A 17,580-nucleotide genomic window follows, 5' to 3' on the forward strand; every position below is an offset into this window, starting at 1 on the left:
ATTCAGAAGTATCTTATTGGTTTTGTTTTTCTGATAAATATTATGTTTATGCAAATATTCTAGTTCAAGATATTTTTATTCATATTTTCCCAAAAATGAGAAGTAAATCTGCAAAAATAGTGAACTTAAATGAATTTTGAATCAACACTCATTGTTGAACAATTTGCATATCATTTAAATAGATTTTGACATTGATAATTAATCTTCTTGACATTACTAGCATAGCTTTGTATATGTATACGCGTTCATGGTTTTGCGTTCGATTGCTATGATCTATGCTTATTTTTATAAAAGAATTGGCAGTTACTGTTAACCATCTGCATACCTTTTACAAGGAAAGAAAGGCGATACGCCTTCCATTTGTGACCTTTTTTCATATTTCTATCCAATCATCTGCAAGTAGGGCTCGTTTCGGTTTTGTTTTTGTCATATATTCGCATGTCGTCACTCGTTTGATTTAAGTAATGTTTTGACGCATTCGCATGCCGTCACTCGTCTATTTCAGCTCATGTTTCGTTGCATACTCGCATGCCGTCACTCGTTTAGTTTCTTTAATGTTTAGTCGCATGTCGTCACTCGTTTATGGTTAGTATTTTTTTTAAATAAATTTTTATCTAACAACTTATGGTTGACTATACCATAAACTTTGAAAAAAAGAAAGCGGTTTTGGAACCGGGGTTCCAGGCTTCCAACGGGAGCGGCTTCTCTATCCATTGGATAGAGGTATTGTTTGACCCCATCATACCCTCCTCATACCCTATCAGTAGCTCTTTTATGAGTGAGATTATACTTGGTATGTCTGTTAGTTTGTTATTTATCATTCTAATGCCTTTATACATCTTCAAAATTAAACGTCTTCTTACACCGTGTTGAGAAAATGTATGCAAATGCATATTTATTTTTGTAAAAAACTTTCTACCCGGCCTCATCATGATCTTAATTTCCCTAAATACATATTTTCTTTCTCTCAATATCAGGTCCTTAATTCTGATAGGTTGCAGTACATATTCTGCAAGAAGTTGAGGAACAATGACATTGACCGCAGAATCGTATTGCCAAAGGTTGATCTTATTATATTTTTTTTACCGTTAAAAATATGCCTGTATGGTAGTTAGTGAGTTTAAGAGGCCGATAATGTTATCTGGTTGGTTTAATAATTAATATACAAATTTATTGATTTTTAACTGTTCATATTCATTTTAGCGCCCGGTAGAGGATCATCTGCCTGAGCTTGCTGAACATCAATGTCTCTCTCTACCTGTGATTGACTTGGATGGTGGGGACAACAGGGTATTCAAGTTCAGGTTGGTCTAGCTTACCAGCAGTTGTGTAATGGGTCATTTGGGTTGAACTGTAAAAGCTTATTGTATATTTTTAAAAACTTCTTATAAACAATTATTGTGTTCATCATCAATATGGGCAATTTACATCTCGTTTGACCCGTTTGTAATAAAACACAACCAAGTCAACCCATTTTCAATATAAACAGGTTGAAATCTACAACTCTATATAAATGGTATGTTGTTATGAAGCACAGTTATAGTTTAAGCTCGAATTTATTGTATTTGCTTCACTTTATAGAAAGTTATTGGTGTTTTATCTTTTCATCTTTTTTTTGTGTGTTCTTTCAACAGGTACTGGCCAAACAACACGAGCCGGATGTACGTGTTTGAGGACCCAGGTGTGCCATTCATACACCCTTTTAGTTCTCTCTGATCACTAAGGGGGTGTTTGGTACAGAGAATGGAATTGTAGAGAAATGGAATAGAGAAATGGAATTGCAGAGAAAGGGAATTGGTCTGGAGAATGAGAATTGACTGTTCTGTTTGGTAGTACAGAGATTTCAGTAGAGAAATATAGCTGAGAATCATTTCTCTTGTTTGGTACATAGGAAATAAACAGAGAATTATATCAACTTTATCATTAGCACAAGTATTTTTTTCATAACAAATATTTATTAAAAAATAAAAAACATATAAAAAGATGCATAAATTCCAACCAAAATATGCATTGATCAAACCAATTCACATACAAAACATAGTTTTTAAGCAAAAAACATCAACCATAGTTAAAACCAATTCACATACAAAACATACTTCAACCATACACAACTATCCCATTGAACCATCGGTATACAACTCGACCATCTCAATTTTCTCTTCTATTGTCAACGCAAGAAAAGAACGTCCTAGATCCACATCTTTACCAATCAAATGAGCTGTTTTGAACCGTTTTTTCGTAGTGATACCTGGTAAAGCTTTCAACTCATCACTAACATTTTCATAGATTTCACGAGCCTCCATACCTTCTTTGCTAAGTTGTTCACCCACCATCTCCCCAAATCGAAGCAAAACTTCCTTGATATCTTTGCAAGACTCTCGATATATCTCATCTGCATCCGTGCTTCTACCTCTTTTGCGCTTGCTTGTTACACTTCCTGTTTGTCCTTCAGATCTATCAACATTTGGAACGGCTTCATCAACAAAATCAAAGTCTTCAATATCAACAGGTGAGCTTTTTTGCGTCTCTTGAACAACATCTTTTTCTCCAAGGTCAACTGCTTTACTACCAGTAGCTCTATCCTTACCGAATATGGTACACAATTTGTCATAGAAAGGAAATGACTTGTCACGAAAATTCACAGCACATTTGTGAGACTACAAGAGAATTACAAATAAATTAGACTAAAATTTTAAAATCTAAAAAATATATTTTTTAGAATATACCTTCACGTATTCATTCCAAACACTATCATCGGCAATAATACAACATTTTTGTTCATCCCAACCAAACCCACTTGTATGCACCATATCATATACAATGCTAAAGTGTGTCTTCCATGTCTTCATCATAGACTTTATATGTGGTTCTGCTTTGAGGCCAGAGTTAGGAAGACTTACATCTAGCAATTGTTGAAAACCATTTAAATAACCTGGTTTGAATCCATTGTCAGCACCAGCATACTTTCCGGATGCATGTATCTCCATTAATGCATCAATTAGCTTTGCATCTTCATCATTTGTCCAGGTATGCTTGCTCCGAGTAACTCCTCTCACTATATTTGAATCTGCCATGTCTACGTACAAATGCATAATTATACAATTAAAAATCATAATCCATGTAACTACAAATACAAATATAACAAGAAACATTAATAAGAAACAAATAAAGTGCATAAATAAACATTAATAAGAAACATCCTTGGTTCTACAAATAAAAAATACATAATTGTCAAACATAATTAAGAAACATTGTTGGCACGCTGCGCACGCATCGCAGTCCAACTATTAAACATTTCATTAGCAAGAAGGTCTCTACGATCGGTCCATTCTTGTGAGGGCTCGATCATAGAAATAACATTGTCATGGTCATTTGCAGGTTGTGTGTGATTTACTGGGATTTCGTTATCAAGAGGGTCTTCACTCATTGTTGTTCGTATGAAATTGTGTAATAAACAACAAGCAATGATGATACGTGGCATGGACTCTATGGGATGATATGAGTTATCACCCAAAATAGCCCATCTATCTTTAATCATTCCGAAACATCTTTCTATAACATTCCTGGCCGATGAATGTCTCATATTAAAGAACTCCTTAGCATTCGTAGGAGGACGAGACCAATCGTTAAGATGATAACGTTGACCTCGATATGGAGTTAAAAATCCTTCGCCATTTGTATAACCGGCATCACAAAGGTAGTATGTTCCTACAATTAACCATAAACTCTATGTTAATTATCATACTTAAATCTATGTATATTCTTTGAAAATTGTCTATCACATACCCGGAGTTATTTTAAGACCATTGGGTCTACTGATTGCATCACGCAAAACTCTACTATCAGCTGCAGAACCCTCCCATCCCGCTAAGACATACGTAAATAAAAGGTCTCTCGTACATACTCCGAGTACGTTAGTACAAATCTGCCATTTTCTTGTCCTATAAGGTTTTCTATCAATAGCAGGAACTTTAACTTTAATGTATGTTCCATCTAATGCTCCTAAGCAACCCTGAGTTAAAATAAAACATTACTTACTAATTTATGTTAGCAAAAAATATCTTTAATAAAAAATGTGTTTGACTAACCTTAAACCATTTCCATCTTTCATCAGTTTCATTATCTGGCACTGGCACGGGTGACTTGTAGAGTTCTTTGTGTAATCGACATATAGCATTTAAGACTAACTTGAAATACCGACTTACAGTTTCCCCGGACCGATGAAATCTGTTGACTAGTATCATATTCTTTGCATTATGAGCAAGGGTATGTAAAAACATAGCAACTTGCTCATCGACTAGCATGTTTTTACTATTCTTTAGTCCCCCTCTAGTTTCTAGCATATCACAAAGTGTTGTAAATGCATGTATATTCATTCTTATGTTAACAACACTCGTAACATCACTTTCATAAACCATCCTCACCATGTTTTCACGCCTATTATGGTAACTCATTAAATATTTTGTACGTAAAGTCATTGACTCAATCGACCGACGCAAATGATAAGTACACAACATCCACCAACGAATCGTAACATAAATGACATAAAATGCACCTATGGCAACTATTCTTTGTCTGGAAGGTGATCTTGCCATCTACACATAAAAATATAAGAAAATTCAAGAAAAGCAAATAACTCCAAAATATAATCCAAATATTAGCAACAAAGTGATCATGAAAGCAAGAAAAATGATTACAGGCTACTTTATTCACTGACTTGCTGAATGTTGTTTAATTGCCAATGTTTACATCAATATATATGCTATTTTGGATGAAATTGAACATCCAAGTTTCCATGTGAGTTACAAGTCAATGTTATACAAGATCCCTAAGGTTTCCATATGAGTTACAAGTCAATTTCTAGATAAAAATGGTGTAAAAAGTGATGATTTGTTGATATGTAGAAATCTGAGTTTTTTGGTCAGATTTGAGTTTGTAAATATAGATTTATTTATCAACAAAACAATTGAAATAAATTATGAAAATATTTTCACAGAAACTTCAACATCTCTAGATGTTTATATATTTTTCTCAAATTTTTAAAGTATGCATAAGGTTTTCAACTAAAATGCTAATTATCAAAGATATCTAAAACTTACTGTTCTGAGTTTGTAAATGTCAAAATTTCTCAAAAATTGACTACTCAGGATTTGCATACAAGGACAATTGGGAAATATTCTAGACACTTAAAATATTCATTAGAAAGAGGAATGAAGTCTAAAACTTCAAAAACAAGAGAGTTATGCTCTTTAGAAGTGGACCTAAAATCTGTCAGTCAAAAACAGATTTGACCTTCGGTTTTATTTTTCACGTTTGGGTAATCAAAACTTCTCTAAAAATTACGAAACCAGTGGGGTTTGAAACTAGACTCTTTGAACTTAATGTTAGACTCAAGAAACGATCAATTTGCATCTGTTATAATCAAAATATTGTTTGAACAAAACAGCATTACAGATTTCATCAGCAACAGCATTCAAGCAACTCATGTAAACATTCAATTTATCGGTTCCAACATTCAACCTAGCATCTAAATATCATTCTAACATAAAATTTATGATTCAAACTCATCAATTTCATACCATATAATGTTCAATTCCCAACCTAGACATCAAAGATTTCATCAAGAGTCGAATTAAACATAAACCATTGAAATCTAACATATCTAAATCGATTACCAACAACATACAAACATCCCACGATAACAATCGACATCAGCAGCTGAGTTTGGATCGAGGTTTAGGTCTGGTCGAGCATAAGAAAGTCGAAAAAATGAAAGTTTCATACCTAGGATCGTTGGAATCGAAGCAAGGATCGCGAATACGAACTCGGTTCTTGGATTGGAGATGATTTGTGGGTGATTAGAGGCTGCAAGTCGATCGAACAGCAGGGAGAGGCGTGAGTTTGCTGCTGTGGATCGAACAGCAGGGAGAGGCGTGAGAGAGTGAGGCTGAGAAATGAAACCCTAGAAATCCAATTCTCCGCTTTTTTTAGAGAAACAAAATCAGAGAAATGGAAATGGTTTATTTCCATTTCTCACCTCTTTCTTTCATAAACAAACAAGAGAATTCTTTCCAATTCCATTTCTCACCCCTCAATTCCCTCTACCAAACACCCCCTAAACGTTTATGTTTTCTAAATCATTAATCTTGTTTCAGTGGCGTTTATCAAGAAGTATAAACTTCAAACAGGCGACTATGTGCTAATGTACAAGGATGTCGAGAATTCAGAATATGTAAGCATGTTATATACGCTGAATATTAAAAACATTATAATACACTTTTTTGTTCTAAATTATATGAATAAAAATCATGTGTTTTGCTGCATGAACAGTTTATTCGGGCTGTTAAAGCTAGGGAAGTTGAAGGGGCTGAGAAGGATATTGTGGATCCGGAAGATGATAGTGTTGCTACTGCAACGCATGCTACCTTGATTGCAGGAACGACAATTTAGATGTCATTTTGAACTCGATCATGTTGTTGGATGGGCACATAAATTCTTTTACCCACACCAACTCCATCGAGTTCATGGCACGCACGGATTGGAGCAACAAGAATGGCATTTTTAACTTGTTCATTTCGTGGGATCAACACATTGATTCTTTCCTCCTCACCAACTCCACCGAGTGCATGGATTGCAGCCACAACTCCTACAACAATGACAATTTGGATGACATTTCCTCGTTCATGTCGTGGGAGGAGCTCATCAACTCCACCGGGTGGTTCCTCTGATAATGGGTCTGACGAGGATTTCCCTCATGTTTAAGCAAAACACAATGCTTTTCGTGTTGTTTTGTTTCGGATGTGTATAAAGGGTTTTCATTTGGACTTTGAAGTTTATTGTTCCAAACTGCTTACAAGCCGATAACATGCAATGAATTCCAACACCTCCTGAATTATATATAGTTTTCACCTTTTTAATACTATAATACAGATAATCATGCTTGTTTTTATAGTTACTAATTTGTTATATTTTTCTCTTTTGTATTTTATATGTATTTTTTAAAATTAAAATGATTATGACCGAAACTATCCCCATATCATTTGTCCCAATTTGGTAAATTATATTTTCCCTTTTTAGAATTTGCTAAACGACTGACGGATGTGGCTTTCATCATCCTTCAAGAACTCACGGATGATCAACGAGTCCTTGAGTTTTTTTTATGGTTTTTCCGTTGCACAGAGATGCCCACAAGAGATTGATTAAAGGTGTAAGTCAAAGAGGTTGATTTACGCATTCTTTCATCAAGTCTTGTGATGGACAAAACATGAAAATTTAGCAGTTTGATTTGTAAGTGAGAAAAAAAAAAGAGAGAATAATATTGCCATAATTTCAACCCATTTAATCACAATTTAAAAATAGCACATGCCCTAATCATGTGTTCTAAAACCTTAAAAACCTAGAACAATGCCAAATATAAACAAACATCCTGGCATCCTTCACAAAAATATAGAAAATAAAAGTCTTACATAATGTAGGCAAAAATCAACTAAAAATGTCGCAACAAGATTCAGAACCCCTAAACATTTAATGAACTTGTTTATAGTTTAGTCCTCTGTTGGTAGAGCCTGATGCAGTTTTCTTGACCCCCTTACATTTTGGTTCTGCTGCTACTGTTGCATAAGATAATATTATTGACTTTTTCTCAAGTGAAAAAGGAAGTAAAGAAATTGACAATTGTCACGTCATCATGCTTATAAAAATGAGAGCTTCACACAATAATAATTAAGTTTTGAAGTGTTTCATTATAATCATTTAAACATTCTTTCCTCTATCATTAGATGTTTCAAACAAACAAACAAACAAACAAAATCTCACTTATAGTATAGTTATTGATAGAGAATGGGGAGATAGGATGAGGGAATATACCACCTCCAAAACCCCTTTTTTTTACATGTACAGTATACACATTCATATGCTATCAATTATATTTTATGAGTGGTGTTTTTATAATGTAGGTAGTGGTTTAGGGTGTTGTGAGTGAATAAGAGCATAAATTTAATGATTTTTCTGTATATTGAAAAATTTTCTGATGTACCTTTTTTAATATTTTTTTAAGTAGTTGTGAGTGTTAAAGAAAGCAAAGGTAATGATAAATATATAGAAAAGTATTATTTATTTGAAAAGAATAGAGAAAATGTTATGATTTTTAATGTAAATATAGATTTGGAATGTTGAGCATTCACAACTCATCCATTAAACATTCCCCCATCTTTAAAATATAAAAAATTCTTTCAAAAACACACTCCATCCATTCCACTATTTCAATTCTCTAACCATAAATTATAAAAAAAATGTTATTAACTTCTCATTTAAGAAAAACTACTATTCTGTATAAGAACAAAAAAAATAATAAAATAAACGTTATGAGATGTTGAGTGTTTTTTTAAATGAGAGAAAAAATTTAAACTTAAAATATAGTGTAGAATATGATGGATGAAATATGAATACTCTAGTACTCTATTTAATATAAAATTTGACTAATAAAATTATATTAAATCCATACAATAATACTAGTAATGATAGATATAAACTGCTGCTAGTTCCAATTTGTTTGTCCCATTCTATTCATTAAAAATGCTCAAACGCTATGTTGTCGAGTTCAATTTAATAAGAGAAAAAAACAGAAAAAAATTTTCTTTCCCCTTTCCTTTCCAATTCCAAATTAGAAAGAAAACATTTCTATTAAGAGACTACCTTTTAATGGTTCATAACCTCTTAATGATAAAAATGTAGTCTGAATGGGTAAGAGCCATTAACAGGTAGTCGTTTTTAAGGCTACCTCTTAACCATTAAAAGGTTATGAACCATTAAGAGGTAGTCTCTTAATGACCATTAAGAGGCTACCAAACAGCCTCTTACTCTTTATTTCTCCTTATTTTCCTTTCATATGTTTTCTTTTCTTTCGTTTAGTGAAACTTAGAAATACAATTTTGAATTTTCTCTAATTTCCTTTCTTAAAAAAAACCACTAGAACACAACAATTTTTTTCCTTTCATTTCATTTATTTTCCATCAATAAATGAACTCGGAACACAGCGTAAGGAATTAGTGTATTTACCACCAACCTTTTCTTCTCACATCTCGACAGTATAAACTTGAACACTGACATTCAAAGGCTTTGATGGGGTGGTCAACGTCTTCAAAGTCGATTCCATAGTCCTGAAATTATTCACACGCCATTTAAATAAGTTATTGAAATGAGTACACCGTTCCTTTAAGTAAGTCAACACTTGAAAAATCAAAATCACAGGATCAAGCTACAATAATAAGGTAGTTGCAGTTACCCATGTTAGTTCTTCATATGGATCAACATCTCTTTTAGTGAAAAAAGCAATCTGCATAAAAAACCAATGAAAATATCCGAAAGTAATCGTATATAACCATTTGTTCTATGCATAATAGAGTGTTTGAAAGTTAATTCAAGCGCTCGGCTCGTTGAGACATTTATGTCCATTACTTTTGGGCAGTGTTGCAAATTTCCCGACTAGGCGCAGATTAATCGCTAGTCCCCATTTCACTGATTAATTTTGGGCTAATCGATCAATGGTCAAATCCGACCAAAAATTTAATTTATCAAACTTAATCGGCTTCTTCTGATGAGATTCTGCCCAAAATCAGCAGTTTCCGGTAAGATTCTAGCCAATTTATGGCCAAAATGTGTTTGTGTATGTATAAAACTGAAAATTATACATTAAAGTACGATCCGATTAATCAGTAGTCCCCACCTCACCGCCCGGCTAGCGATTTTTACAACACTGCTTATGAGGCTATTAGCCATGTAACTCAGAGGTGTGTCATGCGCATGAAACCGAAATAATCAAACCCAACCCAAAAACCAACGGTTTTGTTTCACTTGGTGTTGTTCCAACTGAGTCAGCCAACTCTTGAATCAGATTCAGATCATATTTATACTTAACAATAGGACATGAATACATACATGATAGTAGTGATGGTCTGGCGTTTCCACTTCAACTGGGATCTCGATCAAGTTTGAATCAAAGCATCTAAATTTTTAGAAAAAGAATGTGATAAATAGTTATAGTCTCAAATTGCATATTGAACTCCAACATTCATAATCAGGATAAATATACCAAAACATATATGTGATTTGCGCACATATTTTTGTATGGCTTTAGAAAATATGCAAACTTCTTAACGAAAGTTCAATAAAACTTAGCCTATAATGTTCAGTTGAAGTAATATAACTGAACCGAATTAACCGCTAATAACTGAAACCAAACTAACCAAAACCGATCAGTTATGGTTTTTTGATAACCGAAGGGTTCTGTTATGGTTTCGGTTATTGCCATTAACCGAACCAACCCATGCACACCAATACCTGTGATTTATGAACCTAGCAACATTCCCAAAATGAGTGGCATCCAAACACAAAGCTTCTTCATCCTTTAATACTTGTTCAGACCCCCAATCAGCATCTAGGTATACCGGATATGTATGCCTCTCATTTTTTTTACTTTGCTTGTTTCTTTCATATAACTCGGTATTTGTTAATATTTCCCCAACATACTCACATATAAAGGAGCCTTTTGGCAAATGTTCAACTGACCTAACAGCCCAACCTTTACCCTTTGTAGAAAACACCTGCAATTTTGATTGAAGCAGAATTAACTTGCAATTGGCAAAGTAAATGTTTAAGTTTATCACACAACAGAATTAACCCTGTCTTTTGCTATTATGTTGGATCCTTTGTCCATCAAAAGTCAAAAACTAACATACTAACTAACTTACCTGCAGCTTGCAAGTAGGACCTCTTTGTACAACACGGTTGCCACAATCCATTGAGCATCCGCATTTTCTCCAACACTCCTTTATAAACTTTCTCAACACATGACCTTTGCACGGTTCAGGATTATGCTCATCCTTGGCCTTCTCCAAAGGACATTCTTGGCAATGAAAAAGATGGTGATCTTGCGGTTCACGATTTATGGAAATGCACTCATCTAAAAAAGCATCTTTTAACAGGCCTTGTGGCGTGTAGGCAAACTCGCCACCCGTTTCACGAGAGCATGCACATGGGACCCGTCTAGATAGACAATTACCCGTACATTTTAAACAGCAATCGCCATCAGAAATCCGGGCTAATGAAAAAGGTACAAATGCATCCTGAAAAGTTATGTTTTGTGGTATGTAGATAAACTTTGGTAGTTCTAATCCAATTTCATCTATTAGTGAAATCTTAATTTTCTCCATGCCTTTGGTTATGTCATCAATGTTGTGAGAATTTTTCGAGTACCTCTGTGATAACGAGCTAGAATGATCTGATTGTACACCTGGGCGTGTCGGTTCGGCTCTAGGCTCCATGTCATCGTCCGGCTGGATATATTTACGCCTCTTTTTTTGCATTATGGTGTTCATGTTAGTGGATGTGGAGCCTTCTACAGTGGGTTTCTACATTAAAAGAAGGCACATAATCACTTGCTACAAAAAATCAAATGCAGCTGTTACAAGAAACAGACCCTAGAAAAACCTATCTCGGGCCCATAAGGCAATATTAATACATATAATTAACAGTAGAAAAAGAAAAGCAGAAGCACATTGGATTAAGTAATGAATAATAATTTAAAGCTTCAATGAAAGATATACCTTGTCATCTTGAGATTGAAAAACAGCATCTGCAAGTGTTCGGTAGTTATCTTCCTCAATTAGTTCCCAGTTCCAATCGTATAATTTTAGAAGATTTTTAAGGACGGGTTTAACAACTTCGGGAGGAATCGATAAGCCCTTCATGGCACGTATGGCTTTTCTTGCTTTTTCCTCATTTGAGTTTGGATCTCTCTGATCTGATGTTTCTGAATCCCTTTGATGAGTTGCCATTTACCAAACTGAGTTTACAAGTGATATTATTTCAAACTGTAAAAAGGGAAATAACATCATGTATTTCAGAATACATCACACTAACAAATGAGAAGACTGTTCAATATATACAAATCCGCACTCTAAATAGTAAAACAATAGATAGAATAAGAGAATAATCATCACATGAGGTTTTTTTTTTTTTTGAAAACTAAAGCAGCCAAAAAAAATAATGTCTTCCAGTAACCAGAATATAACTTTGAATTGTTGCTTTGTATTTCACCATTTCAGCACCATTATTGTAACATTCAGCCCCTCATAAGTGCTAATACCATCAGTTTCTTTCACCAGGAGCTCACTGAATTGTTTTCATTGCCCGGGTGGAAATTCAAAGGATGTCACCACTCACCATTCAAGCATTAACTGTGAAGTTCTCCTCTCATTCACAAACAGTGCACCCAAGACACGTTGATTGTATTCAAGGCACAACATTACTTATAAACCCAGCATCTCTCATGTCCCCAGCCGATATCGGATTTGCCTAAAGGTGTTACAGTTATTAAGAAGTTTGTTCGGTTTTCTAATTTCCGGTTTCCAATTCATGAGAAGTTTTCATGTTTTAGTGGATAGTTTCTACATGAACTAGCTTATATACCATTAACACACCCATGATGAATGAAAGCAGTAACAACTATTCAGTATCTACATGTATTACCCTTCTATTTGAGTCTTCCTAAGAGAGTAAACATGCCCAGTAAAAAAACAGAGTAAAACATATGAAACTGAGTGAAATAAAGAACCAAAATTTGTGATATAACAGCAGCAACAGTCAATAAAAGGGCGTTTTCTAGCCTTTTATGTACAGGTACAGCAGCAACAAAAGATCTACAACAATGGTTTCATAATTCATACCAGTGTCGTAGAACTCGTTAGGCGCTAGTCAGTAGCCGACTAGCGATTAATCATGGTTTAATTGGATTTCAATTATATGTTGCTTTTCAAAATTATATATACAAAATTATGTATATAACTTTTCAAATACTTCAAAAACTTCGACAAATTTTAACCGACTTTGACCAAATTTTAACCGATATTCACCAATTTTGACTGGTTCCAATTTTAAGCACCAATTGGTTGAAATCAAATCGGTAGCCCTCTGATTTCCAATTAATCAACGGTCTCTAATCGTGATTTTTACAACATTGATTCAGACACGGTCATGGTAGAGGAGGTATTTGTTGATCAACCTCGCGGTTACATTAACTCTAGCCATCAAAATACATTAAAGTATACAAATCAAAGAACACTATATAAAAAGTTAAAAGCTAAAGCAAGCTTCTAGAACCTTGTATAATCATATAGATAATATTATATTCATTTCTTTTAAACATAAATGGTAAGATGATGAATGTAGAATACTCAGAGTTTTTCTAAAATATAAATACTAATGTTATGTACCATAACATGTAATAAATCAGAGTCGTAAACAACAAAATCTGAAAAATGGATTCTAGGGTTTGAAAAAACGTAAAGGCATTGAACGTCATAATGTAATCAAATACATACGAGAGATAAGATATAAATGGAGATAGAAATAACCTAATTTCAGAAATAGTAGCCACTGATCGTTGATCAGGAACTCGTGTAGTGACGAAGAAGAAGAAGAAGAATCCAGCCACGAGATCTAACAAAACGGAAGGTTTATGGAACGATTAATGTGCATCATATTGTTATTATTATTATTTAATTGATTTATTTTGTGCTGCTCCAATGATCAGGGTATCAGGCAATCACGAGTGACGCCGCACGGCAGTAAGTTACTACTGGCTGGCTAGCTCTGCATGCTGGCTGCCTAGTAAGCACTGCGGTTCAATGCAAATAGGGGTCATATAATCGCATAGCCCTATTTATTCAATTTGGGAGGTAAGCATGTAGTTTAGCCAACTACGTAACCTTAGTCCCTAAACTTTATTTTGTGCAACTGGCTACCTCAGTTTCAAAAAACTTGTCATTTTAGTATTTTTGGCTAACCCCGTTAATTTTTTCTCGTTAAGTCAAGGGTAAACTTGTAATTTCAGTTATTTTATTAATTCATTTAAGAGTTAAGTGTCATTTTAGTACATGTGGTTTGGCCAACTACGCAACTTTAGTACCTTACTAAAGTTGCGTGGTTGGCCAAACCACATGTACTAAAATGACACTTAACTCTTCATTTAATCAAATTCCCCATTTTGTAAAGGTTTTGTTTAGTTTTTTAACATTTGAAAACCCTAGAGACCGATGGTGTCAAATCTAAAACTAAACAGCCCCCACCCCCTTTCTCTTTCGTTTTCCGACTTTTGTCCCGATCTCAATACCGGCGGGATTCCGGTCATCTCAGCTCTAGCCAACTGGTTACTTTTCATTTTGAATTCCAACCCAAAAAATCTGCTATACAATATGTGCAGTGCATTGACCTGATTAAGCAGGGGATTAACAGCTCTGATTGACGAAATCGGAGGGCGGAATTGGGCCCAATTGTGGTGGTGTAACTAGTTGCATGATCCGTTATGACCAATTTTGACATTTTTATGGTTTATGAGGATTTGGGGGCCTTTCAAACTTGACTATAAAAGTATTCAGAACCAACTTATGAATAAGTCAGTCACTTGTCCTACTGGCTATTGCATCCCTCGTTAAAACTTTGTAAAAACCATAGGCGCGAGTTCGAGTCCCTGTCACCACATATTTTTTTGAGTTTATGATAAAATAATTGAAATTACAAGTTTACCTCTGACTTAATGAGAAAAAATTAACGGGGTTAACAAAAAGTACTATAATGGCAAGTTTTTTTGAAGCTGGGGTAGCTAGCTGCACAAAAAAAAGTTTAGGTACAAAAGTTGCGTAGTTGGCCAAACCATATGTACTTAAGTAGCACTTAACTCTTTTTGAGTTTATGATAAATAATTGAAATTACAAGTTTACCCCTGACTTAACGAGAAAAAATTAACAGGGTTAGCAAAAAGTACTAAAATGGCAAGTTTTTTGAAGCTGGGGTAGCTAGTTGCATAAAATAAAGTTTAGATACTAAAGTTGCGTAGTTGATCAAACCACATGTACTAAAGTGGCACTTAACTCTTCAATTTGGCCCCCAAACTTTATATTAAGTTTTCTTTTCCCTTCACAAACTTTATTTATTCTTGATCAGGTTAAGCTTGAAATAAAAATGATCGCTAAATAGCACCCAAGTTTCGTATATGTTAAAATAAAATTGTCGTAATTAGTAGGAATGAAAATTTTCGGTATCAGTACGGTTCGGTATGAGTACATGTATTTCTCGAATTTTGCAAGAAATGGCTCTAGACCGTACTGTTACCGAACCGAACATTTCGGTACCGGCACCGTTTGGTGTCATTTTTAACGACATTGAGTGTGAAAGAGGAAGGAGGAGAGAGTTTGTTTGCACCTTTTTTTAACAAGTGTTACTCGTCCTTTATTTTACACCAATAATTTTGAACTAATATTTTACATAGATATTTGAGCCCCTGCTTTGCCCAAGTTTGTTTGTATGTGTTATTGGATGAGAGAGGGTATATAAAGTGGGACAAATTGAGGTGACGGAGAGATGGTGGTCCATGTAAGACTTCTTTTTAAGATTTTTGCTGAGTTTGTATAAATCAGATTTTGAAAATTTTCAAAACATTTAAAGATATAGTGAGGTGTAGCTCATATGAGTTGACCCCTTTTGTATATAGTATCGTTAGCCGGAACTTTTGTTATAACTCGCTCATTTCATGTTTCTAGTAAGGTGATTAGTTAGGTGGGTACTTATGGGCATTGATCCACGTTGCGACGATTCGGTTTTGACTAAAATTGAAATCGATTCTTTGATAAAAATAAGTGTGTCATGACAGTATGTTCTGACAATTGATATGCTTCACGACACAAAAAAACATTACTTTAAACATAACTCTATTCGTTACGATACTAATACTCGGTATACTTAAAAAAAAATATTAACTATAGGTTTCTTTGTTCACCTTATATAATTTTAATTTATTAAAACTACAAATTTTTTAGTTAAATTTATGTTTAATCTTCCACTTTTCCTTTCTGTTTTCTTTTTTGTCGTTTATTCCATTATTGCTGGTGACAGAGGTAGAGGTGTACTATGGCAGTAGCTAGTGGCGGTTAGTGTGAGTGGTGCAGTCACATTCTTTTATTAACCAATGGATCCTCTTAATCATACCGAACCCGATTAACTTCAATTATACCACTGTTATTTTAATTATTGTTGTATTTAAACAGACAGAAAAATGAGAAAAACATGAAAGTAGCAATTTTTTTTTGTAAAGAGAGAATTTTTAAAATAAGCCAAAGTAGGAGAAACACTATCAAATTAATCCAAATTTTCGAAAATTCTCATAATAGTCCAAGCAAAACTCATGACGTTGATGAATTTGGTTTTCCGCCGATAGTTTTGGTTAGCCACTAATAAACTGACACGAGTAAAGAGTCCAACCCCACCTGCGAAGTTTCTAACTAAATCCATCGGTCCCGTGAGTTTTTGTAGCAAAACTGTCTCCGTGAAAGTCACCCCCCCCCCGTGATTTGATCGTGTTTTCATGTCCTCCGTAAGTTTTCTAAATATGTCATAAATCATGTTTTTTCTGAAATTTATCTGACCAGAAGAATTTCACGTGAATTTCATCTTTTGACATAAAACTCACAACATTATTTCATCTTCATCTTCACATAATCTACCAACCCCACATATCCTCCCTCTATCGCCGCCGACACCCAACTCCTTCCCAATGAACTCCAAGACCTCACCCTTTTCTGGTGGTGGCGGGAATTCATCAGGGAAGGAAGTTCATAAACACTTAGATGTTGATTCTTGGTATGTTAAAAAGTTTGATGTTTGTGAACAACAACCTAGACTTGAAGAGATGAAGAACCAAAAGGTAGGTGTTTTGTGCAACCTAATGGCATCAACCAAGAGGGGAATTAAGTCATAAGCAATGGTTCTTTGTGCTAGTAATCACAACGCTTTTATGCCTCTTCCGACTATTAAATGTGTGGATATCAACCAGCAACCATGTTCCATCCAAGACAATTGTTGGGTCCTTCAGTCCGTTCGAGACTGTTGCAAAGTCCAAGATGCCGGTCAAGCTACAGTTGAATGGTTAATCACTTGGTACATCAAATATCGTATTTCCAACATGAGGACAAGTCGTTTGACCGGGCAGGATGTATTGATACGAACCCAACTTCTCTATAGGTGAGTTTTAGGGTTGGATCTAAGGGTGTTGAAAAGTCTCATGAGTTTGGGTAGATAAAGGGGCGAGGATGCTAAAGAGTCTAAGTAACCGCATCATTATTAATACAATAAGGTTTATTTATGTATATGTTTGTGTTTAGTTAATGGATCATCGATGTTTATATGTTAAAACTATTAAGTTCTATTAACCTTGTATTTGGAGAATTGCCATCTTGATCGAATCGACTAACCGGAGAATAGCTCATCTCAAATCAGGCCAACTATCTTTACGTTTATAATGAAATAAAGCTTTCATTTACCTAGATTTATCCTCTCAAAACTAAAATTTAATCAATGATTCAATGGTGACTAATCAGTGAAGAACATATGTTAAAATCAATTTGTTAAAAGAGTGATTTCTTCATTCCCACTAAAACATTTCATCATCAAATACTTGGTTTGCATGAATGGAGAAAATATTAATGTCCAGCCACATATCATTCTCTGCTGCATACATGAAGAGTTGAT

The 17,580-nt window shown here is 34.4% G+C and overlaps 1 protein-coding gene across 2 annotated transcripts; it reads right to left on the reverse strand.

The window, feature by feature from the left end:
* Positions 1-7,497: 7,497 nt before the first annotated feature.
* Positions 7,498-13,448, reverse strand: LOC143572030 (histone-lysine N-methyltransferase SUVR4-like). 2 transcript variants are annotated; one of them, XM_077057300.1, is made up of 8 exons: positions 13,413-13,448; positions 11,604-11,870; positions 10,749-11,408; positions 10,339-10,601; positions 9,937-10,003; positions 9,284-9,334; positions 9,065-9,158; positions 7,498-7,607 (listed from the first exon to the last, which is right to left on the reverse strand). In XM_077057300.1, exons 2-8 carry the CDS (start codon positions 11,832-11,834, stop codon positions 7,525-7,527), a joined length of 1,449 nt encoding a protein of 482 aa, XP_076913415.1. In that variant the 5' UTR covers positions 11,835-11,870; positions 13,413-13,448; the 3' UTR covers positions 7,498-7,524. The 2 variants fall into 2 exon arrangements, with proteins under 2 accessions (XP_076913415.1, XP_076913414.1); XM_077057299.1 differs by having other exon boundaries at positions 7,498-7,610.
* Positions 13,449-17,580: the final 4,132 nt, after the last annotated feature.

The sequence above is a fragment of the Bidens hawaiensis genome, unplaced genomic scaffold (genome assembly GCF_021521415.1).
Source record: "Bidens hawaiensis isolate Kalapana, Puna unplaced genomic scaffold, B.hawaiensis_p1.1 tig00025700_1, whole genome shotgun sequence".
Classification (NCBI taxonomy): Eukaryota; Viridiplantae; Streptophyta; class Magnoliopsida; order Asterales; family Asteraceae; genus Bidens; species Bidens hawaiensis.